The sequence below is a fragment of the Sipha flava genome, unplaced genomic scaffold, assembly GCF_003268045.1.
Source record: "Sipha flava isolate LNK unplaced genomic scaffold, YSA_version1 557_pilon_pilon, whole genome shotgun sequence".
NCBI lineage: Eukaryota > Metazoa > Arthropoda > Insecta > Hemiptera > Aphididae > Sipha > Sipha flava.
Genome location: NW_020273540.1, coordinates 40265 through 66038, shown reverse-complemented (window position 1 = coordinate 66038; position 25774 = coordinate 40265). Strand labels below are relative to the sequence as shown.

Sequence of the window (25774 nt, the reverse complement as noted above, 5' to 3'; positions counted from 1 at the left end):
ATGTCATACCTGTTCCTTTTTGTTATACTGGTGGTTTGTTAGAATGCTCGATAGTAAAGCAGTTTTACCCGTTCACCGTTCATTCCACGAAGTGATTTCAGTAGTTCGTCATCCGTTGTTTAGTTTGCACATGGAGTGTTATGAAAATAATTGTGCGTGATGAAATTTAAAATATATTTGTGATGTGTGTTTAAAAAATAATTCGTGTGTTTGTGTAAAATGTCTGTTGCTTATGAAATGTATTGATGAAAACAATGCTCTGTTGCAAATGTATCAGGTAATATTATGTAAATTTATTTTATTATACGTATTTAAGTATTCAAATAATCGGTATGCACCAATAAATAATAATAAAATTAGTAGGTATACATCAAATTTCATCAAGACATTTACACCCCTCGTTAATCGAAATTATTTGGTTTAAATTGATAATTTAGTAAATTTTAATTTTATCTAAATAAAGATAGATATTAGATATTTTAGTTGAATTATGTCATTGATTTTTGAGACAGATATTTTTGTCTATGATGATCTCACTAAATCACTTAATTTGAATACGGAACGTAATTTTAACGGAAATACGAGTTAAAATTTGTATTTCGATGGAATTAGTTGACATATAGTGGATATTGAATGTAATTAAATTTACTATTTTATTTGATACAAGATAATAATTAAAACTGCGAAATTGATCTATGTAATATTCTTGGAATTTCAATAAAATAATGCTATAAATGGATTGAGTACTAAGTTTTACTGTAAATTACCAATGTTTTAACAAACTTAATTATATTGCTTACTTAGATAAGATAATTTTCGAATTCATTAATTAATAATATTTGAATATTTTAGTCAAATCATGTGAAGTATAACATATCGACAATATTCTTCATTATTTATCAATTCTTTACCCTACATTTATTTCAATTAAAATCGTTTTTATTTTCATTAAAAACCTATTAACAATATAAAAATAACTCACAAAAAACAGTTTATAATTGTATTTTAATTAATGTGTATTCTAAAAATAATATTGAAAATACCTTTTCCTGTTGTTTTTGTCCATTTTTTTTATACCAATATTGATTGAAATCCTTTAAATTTAAATTATAATATAAATTCTGACTTGAATTTATTGTTTGAATTCTATTTACTTAAAAAGTAGAATATAATTAAATATTTAGGTTACCTAACGCACGCAAAAATATGGATGGGCGTTGAAGATTTTTACATATTTAACATAAATATAGATATGTGAATAACGATTATTAACAAATAACAAATTATAACAGAAATATGATTTAGTAAACTTTATCTAACTGGCTATCTAATATTTATCACATAGATAAAAATTACTGATTGTTAAACGTGTGTATAAAAATACTGAAATATACATTTTCTATATAATTTGGGGGAGAGGTTAACCCTCCTTGTACATGCACCTGCAATAACCGTAATTTTTTTTTGAAATTAACAAATTATCTATTATTTGTTATTTGATTATAACACTACAATTTTGTACATTACTTCTGTTTAGCTGGTATAATATGTACAGATATAAACGAGACTGTATTAATGTTCTTCTTTCACAAGGTTAATTACCTCAAGCGTTTTCGAGAAAATAAGAAATACAGCAAATTAAATCAAAATTTGTATGGGCTGTACTTTTTGGTAAACTGAGCTCATAATATGTTGATATTTTTTTTTTGAGGTTAAAATTCACTGTAATTTTTAATCAATATATTTAATTTACACTACTACCCTACACTATGATGAATGGGGGTTAAATCATGAGTAAGACCACACGTCTCGTTTTGAACGGGGCTGTCTGGTTTTTCGAATCTTCGTGCCGTTGTTCTCAAGTAAATTTTCGGGACGCTAAAATGTTTCATTTTCAGAAAATAGTAAAAAATAACGATAATCAATTATAATCTGTCGATTATTTTATTATTTTATTATTATTATAGTTATTTTTTTTATTATATTTAACTATTATATGTGCACAATGCCGTATCTGGGGAGAATCTAGGGTGTCTGGACCCCCCAAAATGTCTTCAATATTTTATGAATGTTTAAAATAATTATTTATTTTTAATACCAATATAAATATTTTCAGTCAAAAATGACTTAAGCTCCAATTAACCATTGACTGCTTTTAGTTTTATATCATAATATCATATGAAAATATGATATTAATTTTAATAAAAGAAGATTAAATCTTTTTCCGTCTTATTTTTAACCAAATATCAAAAGTTAAAATCTAAATTCAATAAAATTACAATACACATGTTTTGGACCCCTCCTGAAAAAAATTTCTAGATACGGCCTTGTGTGTGCATTTTACGTATATATACTGTAAAGTGGCGTAGGAAGTCTACGCCAAGTAAGTTCTACTCGAATGCAATAATCGGTTTGAATGGATCCGTAGAGTCTCGTACGTTCGACAAAAAAAACGTTCGAGAGATATGAAAAATCGTTTACACTAGTGGATATTTTTTGAAGAAATTACCGTACAGAATAATCTCGACACGTGTGAATTAAAAAGGCCCAGTTTATTACTTTCGAAAATCGTCTTGCATTCTCGAAAAAAACGTGAGAGTTTTTATTATAGTGTAAACCAGTGTCGTATATAGGGGGGAACCTAGTGGGCTACAGTCCCCTCAAGATATTTTAAAAATCTTAAAAATTATTTTAAATGTATGTTATATTTGTGCTTTATGCTTATTTAGAATTTACGTCCAACATCAAATCTTTTTAGGACATTCTGTTAATGAAATGTAGATTAGTATCTACTGTATCTTGTTAGTAATTCTTAGATAGCAGTGGTAATTTAACTCTGTCCATAGTAGCCCCTCCCGAAAATATTTTCAGAAAACGCCACTGGTGTAAACAATCATGATACGATTTTCGAACAGGAAAATTTCGTATTCGACAATCGCCTTCAAGTTTCTTGAATGCTTGGTACGAGAGACTCTCCCCATCTAAATCCGCTTTTAAAGGTTAGTACTAGCATGATTTTTACGATAACCGTATATAACCGTTTACATTTTGTTTACATGTTACGATTTTCTCTAGACACAATTTCTCGAATAATTCAATTAAGAAACTCTTCCCGTCTAAATTCGCCTTTAAAATATTGTTATTTGTTATTTATTAGGTTTAAACAATTTTTTTGTAAGTATATAGAATTGTTAAACTTCTATGTAATCGTTACAAAAAGTATTTTATAATTATATTAATTATGTATGCCTATTGAGACCTGGTAAGTCCCAACAGCATATTATATTTTTACTTGAATAGAAAATATTTATTTTCATCGTTTATAAATGGGTAATATAATAAAATAAAGAATATAATATACACTTGAGTTATTTGTTAAGGTTATTTTTCAAATATGTTGTCCACATAAAAATCCGTAGCTGTAATTTACCTTGTAAACGTTATGTTTGGCTCCCCGTCGGGTTTTTGCCCGATAAGATTTTGCTGCCATTGGAGATTTTTTTTTAAATACTAGGACGTCCCTTGGTTTTTTGAATAATATGGTTTTGAATTTTAAATTAAGGTTAACTTATGTTGAGAAACTATTAAATATTAAAACTGAGTTTACAACACGGAATAAAATAAGAATTTAAAAATCTCAAAGAATAAATAACAGTAGTTTCATGAATTATTTTGTATATACGCTGCTTATTTTACATTTGTACATGTATATTCTGATATAAATACAAAATAATTATTTCTTTAGTTGTATAAACCAAGAATATAAATATTTTAATTTACAATTAACTCAAGCTACTCTTGAATACTATTTAATATTTTTTGAAAATTATTAATTATTTAGCGTCGTAAATTTTATACCTTTACCTTTGATTCATATTGTATTGTAGCATACTATTATTATAATGTTCAGATATATTACATTTAGTCAAATTAAGCTGCTCTTCGTCCTTAAAGTATTATACTAAATATTTTTCTATTATGCATTTATTTATGCTGTGTTATAGTCAATAGTGCAACCAGGATTTATTTTCAGAGGGTATATCCATTTGTAAAAAAAATGAATTTCGGAGGGTGTCAAGTGGAGGGAAAATGGGAAAAGGTTAAATAAACTACATATTTCAGGGACGGAGGTCATAATCCCCGTCCTCCTTATTTGCGTCACTAATTATAGTTTTTCTGTTTTACTTAATGTATATATATAGTTTTATAGTTTTACAAATTGCTAAATAATTTTATTACAGCATAAAAGTAATATATAGTTGATATAATTTTCCAACAAAATCAAAATATGAAATATTATTTTATAATAATTTTGACTTAATTTTTTATTTGATATTTGTAATATTGTTATTTGTATTATAAAGTTCGAGTGTACATTCTTTATTGTGTTCATTTGTTAATGGCTTAGTTATATTTATTTGTATTCATTTTAAAACAGTAATTAATTATGGGATAAAATTATAGAATTCAAAAAATCGGCTTTGAATAATTGATATAATATATATTAATTTATTACATATATATATAATAAAATAATTGTGTATGCTGGTATTCAAAAACTCCAGTATTAATTTTATTTAACAGTATCTAAAATAATCGATTTTAAACTATTAATATTTGAAATTTTTACTGTGTTCTAGATAATGTTCTAGATAAATAAGTCATTAATGACTATGTTATCCAGGATTGTTAATATATGCGTATTAAACGTAAAAAGAACTAAAGCGTATATATTTTGTTTTTGAAATTTACTCTTAAGAAAATAAAATACTTCCTATTTCAGATATTAAGTTAGGCTTATAATTTTTATACTTCGTTAAAATATATTAGGTAGTTAATAATTATATATGTTTCATAAATTATAAAAAAATGTTTTTATTTGAAATTTCATTTATTCATTTTTTCGAATAATAAAATTAAATACTGCTTCTTATGCAGTATTCAATCTAATGATTAATTTGCAGAAATTCTGATGTTTATCTATCATTAGTTTTCCTCTAAACTCTTGATATGACCAGTGGCGGATTTAACGGGAAAATAATGGACATTTGCCGCCTGGGCCCCTACCCGTAAAGACCCTCGGGCCCCAGACCCAGTCATCAATTCACTAATTTTCATTTCAAAAAAAAAATTAAAATAGAACAGAAATGGACCACGATTTTGAATATTCTTTTCGATACTATAAAAACGTTGTCCGGTTTAAGCATGGTCACCGAGAAAATTTACAAAATTATGAATATCCTGGAATTTACTTGAATATCAATAAATTAATTTCCCATCATAAATGTTCAAAAATTTGAGTAAAACTCGTTGGGCAGCACGTTTAAAAGCTGTGAAAGCCTTAATTCAAAATTTCGAGTGCATTGTAGATTGTCTTGAAAATGAGATATCAAGAGTTGGAGCATCTGGAGATGATATTATGGCTGCTCAGACATTACTGTCATCAAATAATTGGTTATTTTTTTTTTAATTCGTTATAATGGCATTCAATGCTTGATATATCAAGCAATCAATAATTTAAATAATTTTAATAATTTTTTTTGATACATCAATTTTGTAAAACAACTGCAAAAAAAAAAAAGAAATTGATTTGATAACGGCTCAAAATTGTATTTCAACAGCTTTAACAAAATTAAAAAATCCCAGAAATGAAAAATCTTATAATAATTTTATGACAAAAGCAAAAACAAATTGGGAAAAATGAGTTTGGATCATGTTGACTTTCCAACAGTGAGAAATTGGCGAATTAAAAAAATTACTGGTGAAAAAGCTACTGATTCTTCTTTGGAAACGTTTGATAAACATAGTTATTATGAAGTTTTTGATACTATGTGCAGTAATACAAATTTTTTGGGTTTTTGATGTCTGAAAATTTAAATAAGCTGATAGCAGATGATTTAGATATCAGTGTTGGTATTTTGATTGAGAAATACGTTGATTTCTTTACAACTGATCTGAAATATGAGTTAATTAGTTTTATTGATTTATATTTTTCTTAAAATAACGATTTTATTAACTACAGTCCATTGAATAACTTAAAATTTATCATTGATAAACATTTGATAAACAGTTTTCCAGAGTTTAGCAGTCTTTTTAGATTATTTCTTACACTCCCTGTTAGTACGGCAAGTGCTGAATGAGTAATGAGTTCTTTAAAAAGAATCAAAAAAAAAAAAGACATCGTTGTGCCACTTTAAGTGAAAAACCTTAAATTAATTCAGTATATTTTTATTGAAAGATCGGTGGCAAATAAAATAAATATAAACACAAATATTGAAATATTTGCTGAAGCCAAAAGACAATTTCCAATTATTTAAATTACCGAATTACATTAGTAAGATACTATGTGTTAATAATATAAATTTTTTTAGTTTAAATTAAATGATAATTTTGATAAGATTATTTAAAAATAATATATCCAGTTTGAACAATTAAAATAAATATTTATATTTTATTTTTGGTTCAATATCTATCTAGTTTAACAGTATTTTAAGAGGGAAGTCACGAGTCAGTATTTACGACGATTCATAATTCTTGGGCCATTTATATCGTATGTCGTCTAGGCTTTTTTCCATAAATCTGCCACTGGATATGACGGACATCTATTTGACTGTCTACTTTTATGTAATTATTAGATTCTAATGTATTGCAATCTTGGTCTTTCTCTATGATTTTTTCCATTGATTATTCTTTCTAAGATTAGTCCTAGCAACCCATCGTGTCTTAAAATATGACCTATTTAATACATTTCGCCTTTTCTGTATTTTCTTACTCTTCAAAAAATTGACAAAACAGATACAGAATATAATGTACTGTAATGTACTAATATATTCATATTTAAAAATAAAATTTAGATTTTGCAAGTTAATATATTTGATTGTCGGCCCATTTTAGGCAATGTGAATAAAACATATGATTTTTAATATTATTTTACATATAACCTAGGTATTATACAAAATGCCAATTTTTTAGGCAAAATACAAAACATTTTATTATATGTTATTATATTACATTAAGATTCTTATAATTATTATACATTATTACTCATATAACAGACAAAATTTAATTTTTATCCATTATTATATTATTTTTATTATATAAATATTTTACTTAAACTACTTAATTCACTTATTATAACATGTTGTAGAAAAGTGAAATTTTGAAGTGCACAAAATGTTATTGTTAAGGCAAATACACTTTTTATTTTGACACTTTGACTTACAAAGATATTTTAAAAATCCTTAGCCAATTCCTGCGGATTGAATTTTTATCAACTCATTATACTATTTATCTGATAAAAAACTAGTATTAGTGGCTAAATTTAAAAAAAAAATTGTAGTTTATTATAAAAATTTAACTTGATATAAATCGTATGCATAGTTGCAACACCAAAACAAGACACGAAAATGACGAGAAAATTTACGATATTGTAATTAAATTATTAGTACGTTTAATATTGTACCTCAGATTTATTGTTATATTTGTAAAAGAATCTTTATTGCGTTAAATCGTGCACTCACATTTATGATAAACGGTAAGTAAAGTCTTTGGTAATAGGCGATACCCAATTTTGTTTGTTTTCATCATATTGCCTAATCCACGTTTGACATTCTACATAATACCTAGGCATTTTGCAAAATACCGGATTATCCATCGATTTTTTTTTTTTTACAATTTGGTGGTTTATGAATATACATTTTTCGATAAATTTCAAAATTTTTTGGGCGTATACCCAGTAAAAACTTTTTTCTTTAAATAGCAACACCTATTTTAAACTTCATATTAGGATAGGCCTATTTTTTTAAGTAATTTTTATGTATCAATTATGTCTCTAAGTTCAATATTGACTGAATAAGAGCCGTGTACATTTTATTAAATAATAATTTTTTTAAATTATTTTTAAACATTTATAAAATCATTAAATTATATGAGCATTATGAGCAGAAGCTCCGTCGTGCTGAAAACATAGGGTTTGACGTGTAGCTAATGGTACATTTTCTAACATCAATGGTAAAAGATTTGTTTAAAATGATAAATATTGCCTTGCATTTAAGTTTTCTTCATAGAAATACGGACCTAATAATTTGCCACCAATAAGTCCACACCAAACATTTGTACCTCACACAGTTTGGTAATGACTATCCACTGCCCAATGGAGATTGACATCTAACTAAAAACGATTGTTTTGCTTATTAATAACTCCATTGTTCGTAAATTTAGATTCATCAGTCTATAATATTTGATTTGAAAATAACGGTTGTGTATCGATTTGAACTAGTATCCAAGCAATGAAATTTAAACTTCTTTCTGGATCTGCGGGTCGTAAATTTTGAACTAAATCAGGTTTGTAGGGATACAAATTGTGTTTTTTTTAAAATTCTATGCACAAGACCGAACGATATTCCAACTTCTCTAACAACATGCCTAACCGAAGATCGTGGATTCAATCGTAGATTTTAATTGGAATCATACAAGGAAACTTTAACAATTAACAAATTTTTATTAGAAAAATGGTCAAATTTTGAAACTATTTTTATGGCTTCACTCACTTTAGATATATTTTCTGTGACTACACCCCTATTACTATATCTTCAAACTATGTCAAATATGCATAAGTTTAGTCAATGATCACAACATTAAAAAATCAAATTTTAAAAAAACGAAATAATGACAAAATTAATTTTTTGTATAAAAAACTTAAAGATTTTACAGAAAAACCAAATTATTTTTTTCAAATGAACCAAAAATATACATTCAGGAAGATTTTGAGATCAAATGCATTTCAAAAAGAAAGAAGATATTTGGAAAAAATTTTCTTTTGATGGAAAAAATATTAATCCTATCTATCGTTACAGGATAATATCTTTTTCGATTCTTGTAAATATTCAATTCAATAATATTTAACATGCATTTTTAAAATTTAAACTCAACTTTCTGGTCATTCTGTATAATAATGTATATCAAATTTTTAATTATTTAATGCTATTGCCATCCACTCAAGTTACTTGCGAAAGAGTATTTTTTTAAAATTGAAAATTATCAAAACAAGGTTAAGATCATCTTTCGATCAGCAGCATTTGGAGTAATTAATGTTTATGGCTATCGAAAAAATATAACACAAAACATAGATAAAGAAGAATTAATAGACAACAGAGCAAAATCTTCAAAAAAAATTTCAAGACTTTTAGTAGTTTAATTATATAGAATATAGATACATTTTAAAATTTACTTTTTTATCAAAGGTAATATATACACAGGTGACATTTATTTTAATTTTTATTAAATTTTTATAAAGAAAAAAATATAATATAAAAAAAATTAGTATTAAGTAAATATTTATATTTTTGTCTAATGTTTAATGGCAAACAAATAAAATATTATAGAATTTAAAATTAAGTAAACATAAATAGATGATTTATATAAAAAAAAAATATATATAAATTATTATTTTTAAAAAATTACCAGATTTCAATAAATAATAAAATATAATGGATTATTTTATAGAGTTTATTTTGAATCTAAATTAATATCGTCATATTCTTTACGTGAAAAATAAAGCCCTAAAACGTCTTAGATACATATGCAAGAACTGTGTTGACTTCAATGATAAAAATACTTCCATTTTAATTTATTGTTCTTTAGTGGGTTCAATTTTAGAATATGATCCCATTATATGATCACCAATAATACTAGATTAATAACTACTCTCAAGAAAGTTCAAAATTAGTTCCCAAGCTTTTTGAATCTTAAGTACAATATACCCCGAACTCCTCATACATCTTATAACCCTTTGCTTATTTATTTAAATCTTGAATCCCTGGAAACTTGATTTATATTTTATTTATAAGTTATTAAATGGCTGTATTGACTGTCCTAACTTCTTAAGTCGTCTATGATTCAAAGTTTCCTTAGTTCACAGTTCTCAAACTACTACGAGTTGAGTACTAACACACCACTTATACGAATCATGAACATAGTAAATAATTATAACATCGATTTCTGTTCTAACTATCTCTCGTTTTACTCATTTAAAATTCATGTTTCCGCTAACCTAATTATGTACATAAATTGAAATACCTTTAATATTTTTATATTTTGTTTTGTTTTTTTAAATTAAGTATTTTATTGTTTTAATCTATTTTCGAATGCTATATATTAATTATATTCATGTAATTGTACTCAAACCCTTATAATATTTCAATAAATAAATAAATAAGTTATAATTCAATTTAACTTAACCATAGGATACTTAAAAGTATAATAGAGATTGAGATATTAAGACTTACTTAAGATTCTTTATCTGCATAAAAGTGTCTTTAACATCATAATTATGAATGACAGCAATTTATTTTTCTGTATAATTTATTCATATAGTTAGTGGTTTTACTTATGAAATATCACTTTTTTAATAGTTCTTTAATAATTTAGAAATTTATTGTTCATCTGTAGAATTTTTCCTAGGTTTATTTTCCGAGTAACTATATATAATAAATGTTTATTATAGTCTTATAATTTACAAATAATTGTTATCTTCGATTTATAATTATAATTAATAATTATTTTTCATTTAATGTTTATTTTTAAAAAAAAATTGAACTGTATAACTTTATGTTATTAAAAACATTATTTATAGAGAACGGCCACTGACTTTTGACTTTTGACCATGGGAATCACAGGAATTCTTGTTAGATGCAATATTGTCCTTTTTGTCTCCGTGATCCGACGCTTCTACATATCTAAATATTATAACATCGTTGATTTAAGAGAAATTTAAATCTCTTGTTATTCTCTTTAAATAATCATTAACAGTTTTTATATAGTTGTTTTTATATTTTTATGTATTTTTATTGTCATATTTATAATAACAATACATAGTTTTACTTATGGTTTTAATGTTTTCAATACTAGTTCTTAATTCGTGTAAGAAATAAAATATACAGTCATACAGACGTGTTTTTTTCTGTGTACCATGTCATCGTCCCCTAAATTTATTTGCACCGGTTTTTTGTTCGAATAAAAAATCCAGATGAAAACCATATTATTATTAATACAAAGTGAGAGAAGTAGAAATAAAAATAAAAACCCAAGCATGTATTTATGTTTTGATAGCCTGAAGCTTCTAGCGTTGAGATCGGATCGCGGGAAGGCCTGTTGTTGTATGCTCATATGTATATGCATACGCGCATTTAATAATCCATCATTCCAACATTCACAAGCGCACGCACTCGCACACTACGCGTGCGCGCACACACCACTTGTACGCACACACACACACACACCCGTGGGCAGCCTGTCAGTTTTACCTATGGAATGCCACTGCACCCAAACAACATTTTCGCCCGATCTCTATTCCCCCACTATTATATCTTACACATTCATTCTTCTTATTTAGAAGAATTTCGAAGTTTTTTAACATTTTTAATCTTGTATAATAAAAATAAAAAATTGATTTTAAAATATAAAATATATTTTACGTGTATTGGTACCTATGAACACCAAAAAAATAATTTTCCATTTGTGATAGTTACAAACATTTTACTTGTCAACTATCCACAGTTTGTATAATTGAATAATGATATGGCGTAAGAGTTATAATTATGATTTATTATACTCGTCTTATGTGGACCCTGGATGCAGGTTCAAAGCGCTGTGTGTGTGAGTCTGCGAAAGAAATAGTGGAAAAAATGTACAGATAAATATCTCGAATCGTAAAGGTCTAATTATTAGTCAAGTACAGGTTGTAATAAATTAATACTATAATGTATACGTTGAACCATAAGATATGCAAATGTCCAGGCTTGTCTGCTGACCGTGTTATAATAATGCGGCGTTTATTTAGTACTGTTAATATAGATAATGGGCTGTTATAATCTGAATGACGGTTGATTAGAAACATTTAATACCGTAAAAAAGTATATAATCATTTTTGTGTGAATATATTTATGTATTTCAAAAAATATAAAAGTACGTAACTTTAAAGATTTAGAATTCATATGCTTAAAAAGTTGGAGTATTTTATTTTTTTTACTCTAAACCATTTAAATGTTAACATGTTAAAATAATTTCATGATTACAATTTTATTTTAATGCATAAAAGTGTAAAAATATTCCTACAATTTTAAACATTTATATCTTATGTAGGACAATACATTTTATATAACAAGTACATTACAAATTCAATTTTAAAATCCTGTTTATTAATTAATGTTTACACTTATTTTTTAGACTACAATAAATTCCTATTATAATATATATTGTAACGGACAATTGGAAATATATGGATGTGTGATTGATTACCCAGATGTCTAGCGCCGCCAATCAGGTAATCATTTAAAATATATTTATGTATTCAAAATTACAATCAATATTACGATCACTTCTACAATTATTTACTACTACTACTATACGAAATGGGCGTAAAAACCGGATGCCCGAGACTCGGTAGTAAAATTGAATGCAGATGAGACCTGGTGAAGTAACCGTGAATGTCGTGTCTTTTGATCGATTTATCGCCAAACGTCACTCCATCTCATTGCAATGTCTTTGTACCTATTTCTTATTTCTTATTCCATAATCCAGGTCTGTTTCACCGTTGTTGGATGTATCGGGAACAACACCATTCTGTAGATGCAAACTTGACCATGGATGTGGCATACTAAACTTTTGTATTAGACTTAAAAAAAAAAAACTACTCGTTGTATTATATGTATAGTGAATACAGAATGATTAATTTTTTTAATGTATTAACTTTAATTTTCTTTTTATAATTAATAATTATTAATTTTTAATTTATTCCGGTTGCATTGACATTAACAATATAATCATTGATATTTATATTTTAGTATATTGATTACAAAATGCTAACAGTTAACACCATAAAGTAGTTCATTTCGTTTTCGTAAGCAAAAACCAAATACACATTGATGAAATCTTATGACACCATTGCCATTGACATGATCGAAATTTGGTAAGCTCATCCTGCATAGGATATAGATAGTGTAGTACCGTAATAACGCATCAACATATGATATATTTAAGTTATATATGTATTTTTACAAAGATATAATATACGCTCTAACAACCTTTCGTTTTGTGAAAACATGAGAACAAACATTTTTCTAACTATAGAGTTTTACTTGCTGCGTGATACCAATCGCTTTTTTAGTTGCTGCGTAGGATGTTCGTTCTATCTTTTGAATCTATGCACGAGTAACACTTTATATTATAACAAAAAAACTAAAAAAATAAGAACAAACATGTTACTATTACATTGTAAACACATTCCCTTTGGGTGTTTTACATTATGTTAAACCTTTGTTTTCTTCTAATTTATGTTATTGTATGAATTTATTATGTTACTTCGATTATTAATTTGGTGTACTTACGTAGGCAGATTTTATCTTGATTATATGTGATTTATAGTTTGGGTGGTCTTTAGAATTATTTATATATTTCCAATAAATTAAAGAGAATAGAAAATCGCTTCGAGTAAAAGGAGGAGTTTGAGAAATATATGAGCTATTGTTATTTATTTTATACAGGCGATACCTTATATTTTTCAAATTCTATGGATAAATGTATATCAGTATATTATATTTATTTGTTGACACGGTTTGATCATTTTTAAGAATACTTGGGACCAGATTTGTAAGTCGTTTTAGTTAATGATTAATTCAAAGCTATGACATATTTTTGATGGTTGTTATCTTTATTTATTGTATATTGATGCCTGATCCAAAATTACCTAAAGAATTTACCTAAAAAAAAAAAATGTAACTATCAATTTGTGAAACCTTTCACTCAAATATTAATATATTTATCTAATGTATTATATTCTTATCGTGCATTGTGATATAATATTGTAAAGAAATTGTTGACCACCACAGGCTTTATTGTAAGTATTTTTTCCAACTGCACAAATAAAATATATGTTAGACTGTTACAGAAATAAGTGGGGGGATCATACTAAATAAACTATTTAAACTATAAAAAAAACTTTACGGGAAAAATTGTCAAACTAATTTTACTATGAATTATTCAGTAAATAATTAGTTATTAAACATAATAATATTAATAACAGAAATAAAAGCATTTGAATCATTTGAGATGTGGTCCTAGAGACGTATGCAAAAAAATAAGCTGATGGAAAGAAAAAGTAACCATGATGTACTGGAAATAGTCGACAAGGAACGTTGATTAATGAATTCGATTAAGAAGAGAAGTTGGTAGAAAATACATTAAGACATCCTGAAGAACTGCACAGTACTATACTAAAGGGCATGATTGAGGGAAAACGACCACCTGGGCGACCCGCAATATTTTTATCTGAAAAATCAAAAAGGGTGCAGGAATTGGAAGCTATAGGGCATTTAAAGAAGTAGTGAGTGACCGTGAAGAATGGAGAAGAATAGTTGCAAACTAACCAAAGGGTTGAATAAAAAAAAACATAATAATAATAATATTTATGAATGAAAATTATTTTTTAAAATTATCTATTTTTGGAATGCGTTTTCGCATTATTATTTTCAATATCTTGTAAATCACTTTTTAGACCTTGAGTTTGAGATGCTTCTGCGAACACTCCTTTGAACCAACTTTGTTCACGTACCTTAGTAGTCTCTTTTACTCGGCGACATGTTTCATTAGTCCACGATAAAACCGCATATCTTGGGTCCAATAATGATAAAGGTGGCATGTTGAAATAAATAATTTTTGTTGTATTTCTCAAATACACATATTAGCTAAGTCAACTGCACATTTTATATTTCCTAATGCATAATTAGTGTCCTACTACATCTTACATTAAAGCCTGGACCACCATATTTTTTTCTTTTCATGTAGGATATCTTTATTACTTTTGGTGTGTCAGGTGTATTCATGTTGTTCAAAAATCCGAATATGTTTTTTGGTTTTCAACTAGTATTTCCTACGGCACTCACAACCTTGAACGAACATGTATATTTATATATAATTACTCAAATAAATTAGAACTCAAGAAATAATATAATATTTTTATATAATAATAATAACAATTAAAATGATTTAAAGTATGGGATCCTCGTACCGCCGACAATGCTAGCCAGATTGAAAGGGTATAGCTTAGGTTCTTGAGATTTACCAGTTACTTTCTGGGCGTCAATTGTGCTCCTCATAACTACATTCCAGTTGCCAATCAAGTTGGTTTAGCTTCATTTGCGGAGCGCAGGCGCAATGGGTGCTAACTTTTTTAAATGATTGTTAGCTGGTAGATTAGATTCCCTGTCCTTACTCTTCTTTATATATTTTAGTTACACAACCCACCTCTTTTTGCATTACGACCTTCCATGCCCCTATGTGTGCCACAAATCACCTGTTTAATTTATGTGCCTATACGACGTATGATTTCCAATATGGACCCCATTTTTATTATTTAACCATTATCACATAAATCAGCCAGCATTTTGTATATTTTTAATTTGTTTATCGTGGCTTTTTTTTGTATGTAATACTCTTTTTTCTACTAATTTTTTACTTTATATTTCTTTATTTTTATGTAAATTATTAATTCTTGATATTTTGTTTTTTTTTTTTGTGTATTTCATATAATAATTACCTGTTATTCTTAACTGTAATTGTATTAAAAGAGCTAAAATAATACATATTATATAATATAATATAATATAATGTAATATATATATATATAATACAAATAATAACTATACGATTTTTATAATAAGCACTATACTAATTTCTGATGTTAAGACGTCAAGAACCCATTTTGAGAATTTTTTTCCAATATCTTTTAAAAAGAAGGATCTTCCGGTAACTAGAATTACATATTTGTAAAGAGCGATTGGAAAAAACGTAAAAATTAAGTTTATTGTATATAATAAAGAAGTAGACAAAAAAACTAAAAATAAAATATTTTTTAAAAGAGGGTCTCTTGGATTAGTCTCGCACATATTTTCCGATTAGTCATATATATATATTTACCTGACCATGTTAAATTATAATAATATTATATCATCGTATAAAACATATATTACATTTGCAACAACTTTTTTATACAAAATATGGTATGGATTTATTTTAAAATCCACTTTAAATCGTGATTGCCAATACGGTAATTTGGTATTCCTTTAGTAATAGAAAACACATTCATTCACACGTTTTGTATATTATCTTCTAGTTAACTAGTTTATTGCAATCCAGTAGCCGTAATTTCTGAATCTGTCCGTCCCGCGACACATAATAAAAATCCAATCTACCCGTTGTGCATTAATTACCCTCCTATAATATATTCATCATTAATTTGCTATCGACCAAGCATTTTCTATGGTATGTACGTGTGTTCACGACCATTGAACTCAAAAAATCTTGACATGTTTTAAGTAAATAACCAGTTTACACACACTAATATACACACACACACACACACACACACACACACACACACACTCGCACGCATGCATGCGCATAAGTGACTTGTTACTTAACAGTGTTGCAATTACTAATGTGCAACTAGTAGCCACATATGGTAAATTACGTTTTCACGTAGCCAAACTCCACAACAGACCACCAAAATAGGAATGTAGGAATGCGATATAATTCTTTTACTGGCCCATAAGTTTTATTTTAGTTTATCCAAAAAAATGCTTTATTTGTATTTGTTTATTAACTATTTTTAATTATTATTGTTATTATATTGTCTTTATTATAGCTCTGGTGTGGTTTAATGCAGACTCACTTGTTGTCAACTTGGCGCTTTAGTTAAGCACCATCGATCTCTATGAGGTCTCAGATTGGTAATCACTTGAGAATTTCTCTGTGGTTCGTATCATATCGTTTTTGCATGACAAAAACTTAAAGTTTTCTATTTAAAATTTTATACAAAAGACAACCGATAATATATAATCTTAGGATTAATCCTAGATATTGGACGTACGAGACGTACGATAAAAAATTCTTTACTTATTTTTTTTTATGTCTTTGACCTTAATTTTTTAGAAAAATTCTTAGTCTAGGATTTTGACCGTACATGGTTATAAGATAGGTCATAATCCTATACATAAATCATAAAAATAAAAGACATTTTACTTCAAGATATTGTAAAACATAGAAATAAGAAAATATACTTTGTCATTAATGAAAGTGTAAAAATAAAATATTTTGAATATATATTTAATATATACATATATGTATGTATGTATATGTATATTTATTATAAAATATGTAAAAGATTTAGGTTAAGTATTATAAAATGATTGGAAGTAGAAAGCAGAAGTTTATTTGTGAGTTTGTGTGATATATTAAGAGCCGGTTCACACGCCACTCTTCTACGAGAGAGAAAGCAAATTTTAAAAGAACTATATAAGTATAATATACAATTTTTAAATATTTGATTGCAATATTTAATATACAAAATTATCTAAGTTTAATTTTTTTTTTATATATAAAATAATATTTGATAATTTACACACCATCAATTTAATTTAATTTAATTTAATTAATTTAATTCAATTTAATAAAATTTCTATTGTTTTAATTTGAGTATTAACGAGTTTACTTATTTTTAAAGGCGTAGCCCATTTCGCCCAAATTTTGTTTTTATAAGATTCCCGTTTCGCCCAAACTAGTTTAGATAATTTTAAAATTAAGTTGGCAATGATTATTTTAAATCATATAGTATTGTAATATTTGAGTATCATTTAACGTTATCCAGAGAACACCACGAGGAGGCGATACTGTTTGTTCTCCAAAAAAATTGCTTTTGAGTTCACAAAAATGGTAACATTTAAAATTTAGTCCACAATATTTAAGTGCATTTGACTATGTGAATTTACTAGAACATAATAAATTAATTCGTAATTAATGTTTAATTTAATACATTATTTTCTGATTTAAATTTTTTTTACGTGTTCAAAATATAATCGAATGGAAAAATAATCCTATTAACATACATTGTATTTCTGTACAATATTAAATCCTCAACGTTTTCAAAGTTAAGTTACGATTTTAATATAGCCTAAATTATACATACAGTTTACTATTTGGTTTTTATAAGGAGTTAATTTTTAATCAAATTTGAATGAGACATGACAGATGAAGTAGTATAACTGTCAGCTTTACTACTTTAAACAGGGTAGTAACATTTTTGATCTAAATCTTAACCGAGCCATCATGTCAATGTTATAATAGTTATATGAAATCCATTTGCATACATAATAATACACTATGATGTATAATATTTTACATATTTTGTTGAATAATGTGGTAAATGTTTTTAAGGACTAGAATAACATAGCGGTTAAAATTTAAGTAAACCCTTACATGGAAATAGGCAATTATTGTTGTTTTTATATTTTATAAAATATTATATGAGAGAATAAAATTTAATAGTTATCAAAAATCTTAGAGCTAGTACCTTAAAAAACTATAAATTGTTAATTTCAATTTTTTGTTTGTAAAATATACATTCAATTTAGATAAAGAGTAATGTATACTTGTTTAAGATATGAACCGTGAATGGTTAACCACTTATAATGATAAAAAATATATAATTAATTCTTGTTAGAATAAAACATTAGTATATGACTACATTAATAATAATTATTAATTATAATATTATAATTATAATTATTACAATAATACAGCTATTTATGTTATTAAAAAACATTCAATTGTGTGCTATTATATTCAAAAGGAATTTGGATGATAATTAATTTTTAAACTTTGTTTAACATTCTGTGTTGCAGAACACAGAAATTTCCATTTCTTAATTCTGTTGTATGTTTCGTCAAATATATTCTATTTTATTTTCTATTTTAAAACTTTTCTAAGCCTAATTTCAATTGTATTTATTTTCATTTTTTTTCTCAAAAATATACCCGAAGTACATCGTTTCTTTTATTAAACTACAATAACTAGTTTTAAATAAATTCTAATTAATAACATATTTTTTTAATAATATTATTAAAATAGTTGGTTTAAGTTAATAAAGCAGAATATTTCACATATTATCTATTAAAGAATGAATGATTAGATTGATTGGAACTGAGTTACTATAATGAACAGAGTAATTTCATTCAAAAATTGTTTTTGAACGAAAACCAGCAAATTATGTATTATAGTAGGTACTATATTTTAAAGTAATTACATTTTAATCGTTTTACGCAATTTAAAAAGTGTACTTGTTCTTATAAAAATACAAAAATTTTATACGAACAATTAAATTATTAGTTTCTTATCAAAAAATAATTCATAATATAATTTTGTTATAAGTCACGTTATTATGATTAAATACCTAAAAAATATTAATACATTTTAAATGTTTCAATTTAGGTATACTTTATATCGGTTTTTTAATTTTTTTTTATTTTTAATCGACTTTTTTGTGTCATACGATTTTAAAGTTTTATACAAACACGATCATTATTACTTGTATGAACTAACTTATATTTAACAACGAAAATAATATAATTTATCAAGTACTTCTTAAAAGTTAAAAAAATTTGAAGTTATAATGTATAACATAAATAGAGGATTAATCAATAGTATAACGAAAAAAATTTAATTAATATCTGTTTTAAACATGCCTACAATATTTTTAGGTTAAATTTATATTATATAAAACACTAGCTACAAGAAACATCAGTCTTAATCTTTCTTGATTTATTGCATTTGAAAACTATTCAAAGGATTTCCTCCAATACTTATTGGTACACAAAAAATTGTTACTTTTGTTTCGTAATTTGTAAATAACAAAGAAACAACTTTCATATAAACATACAGTAAGTATTTTGATAATCTTTTGTCAGTTTCGTATCGGTAGAGATCTTTGAACTTAGCAAAAAATCCGTTTGGCCTTTAGGCACCCTGCATTCTTAGAGTCTGGTCTTGTGTTTGGATCTCATTAGACCAAATTGCCTCTGGTGGCACATATTCATATACATGAATTGCTTTGCTACGATCGTTGTAGTCACGACAACCTGGAAGGATAAAAAGAAGAAACCCGTTAGCAGTACTTCTTATTAAACAATCAATCTCAATTTTTCCATCTACAAATGTGGCCCACTTTAGACTGAAATCCACCCACTAGCTAAATAATATCATCCTTAGGTGTGTAACAAACTCGTATATATTTCTAAAATGCTGATCTCAAAATCGTACACATGTTCTTACAAGTACAATTTTACAATTTTAAATTTAATTCACACATGGTAATAGTGAATTACATTATAATTATTATAACTAAGGGACGGATTTATACTTAAAGAAAATCCTCAAAATGCTCCTAAAAATTCTGTAATATACTACAAAGTATGCTTTTATTTTTAAATATGCACTTATAATTAAATTGAAAGTATTTTATTTTAAATCATGTAAAAATGTCACAAATATTGCTATTCAAAATTGAAACACCGGCTTTAAAAATCTTTAGGCTCGTTTACGTATATCTGTAAATGACTTCTTATTGGTGTTTTTACTTTAAGCATTTTAAAGTTTCGAACGAATAATCAAAAAAACTACAAAAAAAAAACTGAGACAGTTTTACAAGTAAAAATAATACGAATGCACGAATGCACGACACTGACTGATTAGTTTCTACGATTCCGTCAAGTTCAAGTGCTTCATATATTCATATAAATTTATCTATATCAAGGATGGACGACTCAAAGAAATAGATATATTATAGAGGGCCAATTTTTTTAAAGTTTTTAATACAAAAATGGAACAGATTTTTCATTTTCATTTCTATAACTTTGTCAAAATTTAATCCAGTGGATCCCGCTGTGAACAATTTGGTACCAAAACCATTTATCTGTATTAAAGTTATTAAATGGTTGGTCAAATAAACCGAACTTAGTTCAAAAATACCAACATTTATACAGGTAATATCTAAACGTTTTTATTTTGTACATGTAAGCCATAAAATTGAAGAAAAAAATGTTAAATTAAATAATAAATAAACAAAAATACAAAATAAAAATTAATAATATAATTTCGGGACAAATAATTTTTCAATGATTTTATGTTGTGAAAACTGGAGGAAATGACTTAATTTTGTCGAAAATCACGATTTTTTTCCTTGAAAGAAATATTTTTTTTGAAACATAAAATATTTGTTGATATATATAACAAAATATAATGAGTAAATAAAATGTTGAAATTTACGGTATAACTTAAATTATTGTTGTCGAGATATGGTTTCATTTCTGCAGCCAAGTGCAGGAGTAGCTGCATACAGTTGCTGTTTCGTCTTTTACATGTAGTGGTATTCATGGATTTTTACGGAAATTGTTTTGTTTACTCAACCGTCGAGCCTGATGCTACCTACCAGTCAATAGCAGTAACTATTTCTTAGACGACCAGTACTGTGTAGACGGTCGCAACAACTGAAATAATATTTTAATATTTTTTCTTCGTCCCTCAACAAAATTAATATTTTGAAAGCTGATGATGCAAAACTTAGCAAACTTATGTCTAGATTTCCATCATTATTTAACTATAGTCATGAAGAGTCTTTTGGTGTTATAGGAAATTTTACAGTAGTTGTTGGAGTTTTAAAAATATATTGCAGATATAACAAAATAAAATTGACAATCTTGACAGTCAGTTTTGAAATTTAACATTCAGCATCGATGAGGTGTTTTATAATTAAATTTTCAAACCTCTCTTCATTACTCCTAGCTGTAGACATATTTTGAACTTTTTCTTTCCAAACAACAGATTTCATCTCGTTCTTCTTCTTCGAAAATATTTACTAGAACAAATTTTAATAACGTCATTCGCGATTGAAAGTTGGTAATAAAATAAATTTTAATTTGATTGAATAAAAAAACTAATAACGTTACGTGCGATGTACGCAGCAATAACTGCATGCAGCCACTGCTACAGTTGACTCCTAAAACAAAACCTTACTTTTTGAAAAAGAAATCTTTATGTTTATCGTTTTATTTTTTTGTATTGCTCAAGTTCAGTGGTCGGCAACCTTTTTGGACCCTTGGTCCACATTCACAAATTAAAAAGGATTCACGGGCCAGACAATATACAAAATTTATAAGTGTTTTAATGACGTTTCTTAATTTTGGAATTTAATGCGGGTCATATAAAAGAGACGTATGGACCGGATGCGGCCCGCGGGCCGCCGGTTGCCGACCACTGTTCTAGTTAATACTCCTATACATTCAATTAAATTCACTAAAAAAATCTCATTAATAATAAGGTTGATGCTTTTATTACTTTTAATAAACAAAATTTCATTGGTACAACGAAACCCAATTGTATTAGTTGTTGATACATATTCTAACGTTACAATAAAACAAATGTTGCCCACATAAACCAAACCGAGTGTCCATAGTATGCAGTTTTTTTTAACCTTGTTAGCATTCATTGAATTTGGGACCATACCATTTTGCCCACATTAGGTGGAATCATCGACTGTGTTTAAGAACGTTTGTAATTTTTTTTATAGAGTTTGATTTATTTCTTTATTTAATAATATATACTAATATATCCATTGCAAAAACTCGCATTAGATCAATACATTAACACATTTTAAAAAATCAATAAATGAGTATAATAACTGAAAGACATATCGAAATGACAGAAAGTGTTTATTAAAATACGTATATGTTCCGTAGCATTTGGATAGACTATGTATGAGAGGGTGTAATTATTACATGAAATCATTTTACAGTGCTTCCTTCCAGACAATATTAGCTAATATAAGTAATTATATTAGTATTTTTTGTGAGTTGTTTGTTGTTATATCACTGGGTAAGAGCCAATAAGAATGCAGTATTTAAAAAAAATTGAATGTAAAGTTGATTGTGCACTCATAACTTTCCTCAAACTCAACGAATTTAAGCAGTTAATAGCTCAAAAGAAAGAACTTGATTCACGGAGTGTTCTGATAGCGAAACGATCAATATCCATTCATTAGAAAAGAAGCTATGAAAATTCAAATGTTGTTTGAGTGAATGTGTCCCAAAAGAAATGTACAGAAAATCAAATAATTTAACTTATAATTTTATGTTACGTATTAATTTATGGTGTTTTTAAACAGGCATAAAAACCTGTAGATTGTAAAATAGAAATGATTAAAATGATTAATCAAAATATTTAATGGTTATAGTTTTACAAAGTATAAATGAGAAATAAACCGCTGTTAAAATACTATAATACGTACAATAGCTCGAAATAAAGTATTTATAATAGTTGTTATATTACACTGCGATAAAAATATTTGTATGGTAAAAACAATTGTATTTTAATTATTTTTATACGTACAAAGATAATGTAAAACTAAAAAAACTTAGTAAAACAATTAATCTTAAGATGAATTTGTGTAATTCTCTCTTCGTAATATGTAAAATACTAAACGTTCATAAAGTTGGCCTCCATAAGTACTGCAATTTTTTTTTAAATCTATATCATTTATTTGCAAATCCAAACTCTCATCGTGAAATTAAAAAATTAAAATTGGGCCTACTACACGTAACTCACCCGTTTTGACATCACACCAACCAAAAGTTAATGATTAACAAGTATTTGCTAGTCATTCAGGGAGCCATATAAACTTTTAAACTTGTGAAGTTAGCCCCCCCCCAAGTGGTTTCAGAACTTCCATATTGATATTAAAAAAAGGTAATGATTAGCAAGTATTTGCAAACCCATTTTTATAATTTGCAAGTAAACCAAGCGGCCAATAAAAGCTTTCAAAGTTAGGAACTTAATCTACCCAAGTTTTCCTAAAAATTTGCAAATAGTACCATAACAATATATTTTCATTTACAAGTATTCGCAATTTTTTTCATAAAATTTGTAATTCATTCAGATGGCCTCTAACTTTTGAAGTTTTTCAGTTGACATGATGTGCTGACCTGAAACTTGGAAGTGGTTATCAAAGGCGTGCTCAGGAATTTTGAATGGGTGGAGGCTCAACTTTTATTAATACAATATTATAAGCATTATGAATTAAAATGTAAAAATTATAAGTAAACAAAGCATCATTTTTGTAGCATAAAACATATATTAAATTAAAATAATAAAACAAAGTCAAGTTTACGAGGTTTTTTAGCAAGCTCGTCAAAGACTTACAAATACTTCAACTAAAAGTGGTATATTAATTTTATCATTTGTACTTACGCGTCGGAATTATCAAATGTAAATTTATCAATATGTTTCACAACCGCCTCCATCCTATCATTAATTACATTTCTTAAGATAATTGTCTAAACTCGGTCTTATTCCTTGTTACATTTTTAAAACAATATTTTTCACGTACAGCTATTCCATTTATGGAATTTAACTTAACGAGTAGCTATGCTCTAGAGCAATGGTTCTTAACCTTTTGTAGTTCACGGACCCCTAATGAAAGATTTTTAGAAATTGCGATCTCCCTCTTTTTATGAATACATATTTCTACAAAAAATCTCATGTTATTACAACCATTATTATAATAATTATATTACATAATAAATTACATAAGTAGACAACAAAAAATACACATTTATAATTATTTTTATTACACTTCATTTTTCAGTTTATTTAAATTTAAATTAGTTTAGTTTTAATTTTAATTTTTTTTTTTAGTACACTTAAAATGTCATTTTTATTTACTAAAGCAATAGTTGGTGTTGTACTTGAGACACAAGTTTTTGAATATCGTAATAAATATAAGATCTATCTCTTATAGAATAAAATATATTATTTCCGAAAAAAAAAATAATCCAACAATATTGTAATAATGCACATTTGTTACGTGTTAAAGCTGCTGCGGACCCCCAACATGAATATCGTGGACCCCTAGGAGGCCGTGGACCATAGGTTAAGAACCATAGCACTAGAGTCCTTGAAACGGGTTTTAGTTTCATGAACTAAACGATAACTTATTGTTTTGAACTATTATTCTAATATCTTTTAAAATCGATTTTACAACAAATAATATACAATACAATTCTTGTTAATTATTATGCGGTAAATATTTTAACATCTAATTTAACGGTTGAATTAATAAAATATTACTGTTCTATTTTTGCAGACGTACGTTGTTAGTGAAGAATGTCGCATGCGGACCGTTTGTCGCCGGTGATATGCCCTTTAGCCAAATTGGGACGGTCGTCTCCCGGTTCTCTGGAGTTTACCCCGTCTGTGCGAAACCCGTCCTACCACTCGTACACGGTCTTAGAAGCTGAAACTAGCTTTACGTACAGCCCTACATTGCGGTGCAGCTCACCGTGCTTAGATCAAGGATATCATACGTTAGTGACTGGCGGTGGGGGGGGTGGTTGCTCCAATCTGCCACTGCATTCGTTCACGGCCATCAAGCACCGGCGTTCGCAATCCCGGACGGTCATCGGTTCGCATTTCGATCGGCTTCGAGATGAGCTGGTGCTCAAAATATTTTCATACCTCAATAGTGCGGACCTATGCGCGTGCGCGGCCGTATGCCATCGATGGGAGAACCTCGCGTGGGAGCCCGTCCTGTGGAGGACTATCGCGTTGTGCGGTGAGAACACCTGCGGCGACAAAGCAGTCAGGTGTGTGTTGCGTCGGCTATGTGGTCGAACCAGAACGGGCGCGTGTCCCCAAGTACAAAGGCTGTTCCTCAGTGACGGCACAAAAATATCTGACAAGGGGCTGACCGCGTTGGCCCGGCGGTGCCCTGAACTCACTCATGTTCAACTCCATGGTAGTCCAAACATTACTAATTCTGCAATTTCTGAGTTGGTAGCTCGTTGCCCCAACCTACAACACTTAGACGTCACCGGTAAGTGAAGATAATTTTTTT

At 27.3% G+C, this 25774-nt stretch overlaps 1 protein-coding gene across 2 annotated transcripts in view; it reads left to right on the top strand.

Moving 5' to 3' along the window:
- The window catches only part of LOC112691105 (F-box/LRR-repeat protein 7-like), a 32714-nt gene continuing 6940 nt past the window's right edge, over nt 1–25774 (top strand). The window contains exons 1-3 of one of the 2 annotated variants that reach the window (XM_025565251.1): nt 1–277; nt 12226–12322; nt 25025–25753. In XM_025565251.1, the coding sequence (XP_025421036.1) occupies nt 25045–25753 (709 nt within the window). In that variant the 5' untranslated portion in view covers nt 1–277; nt 12226–12322; nt 25025–25044. The remainder of the gene's footprint in view (nt 278–12225; nt 12323–25024; nt 25754–25774) is intronic. The other variant, XM_025565252.1, reaches the window with a different exon arrangement.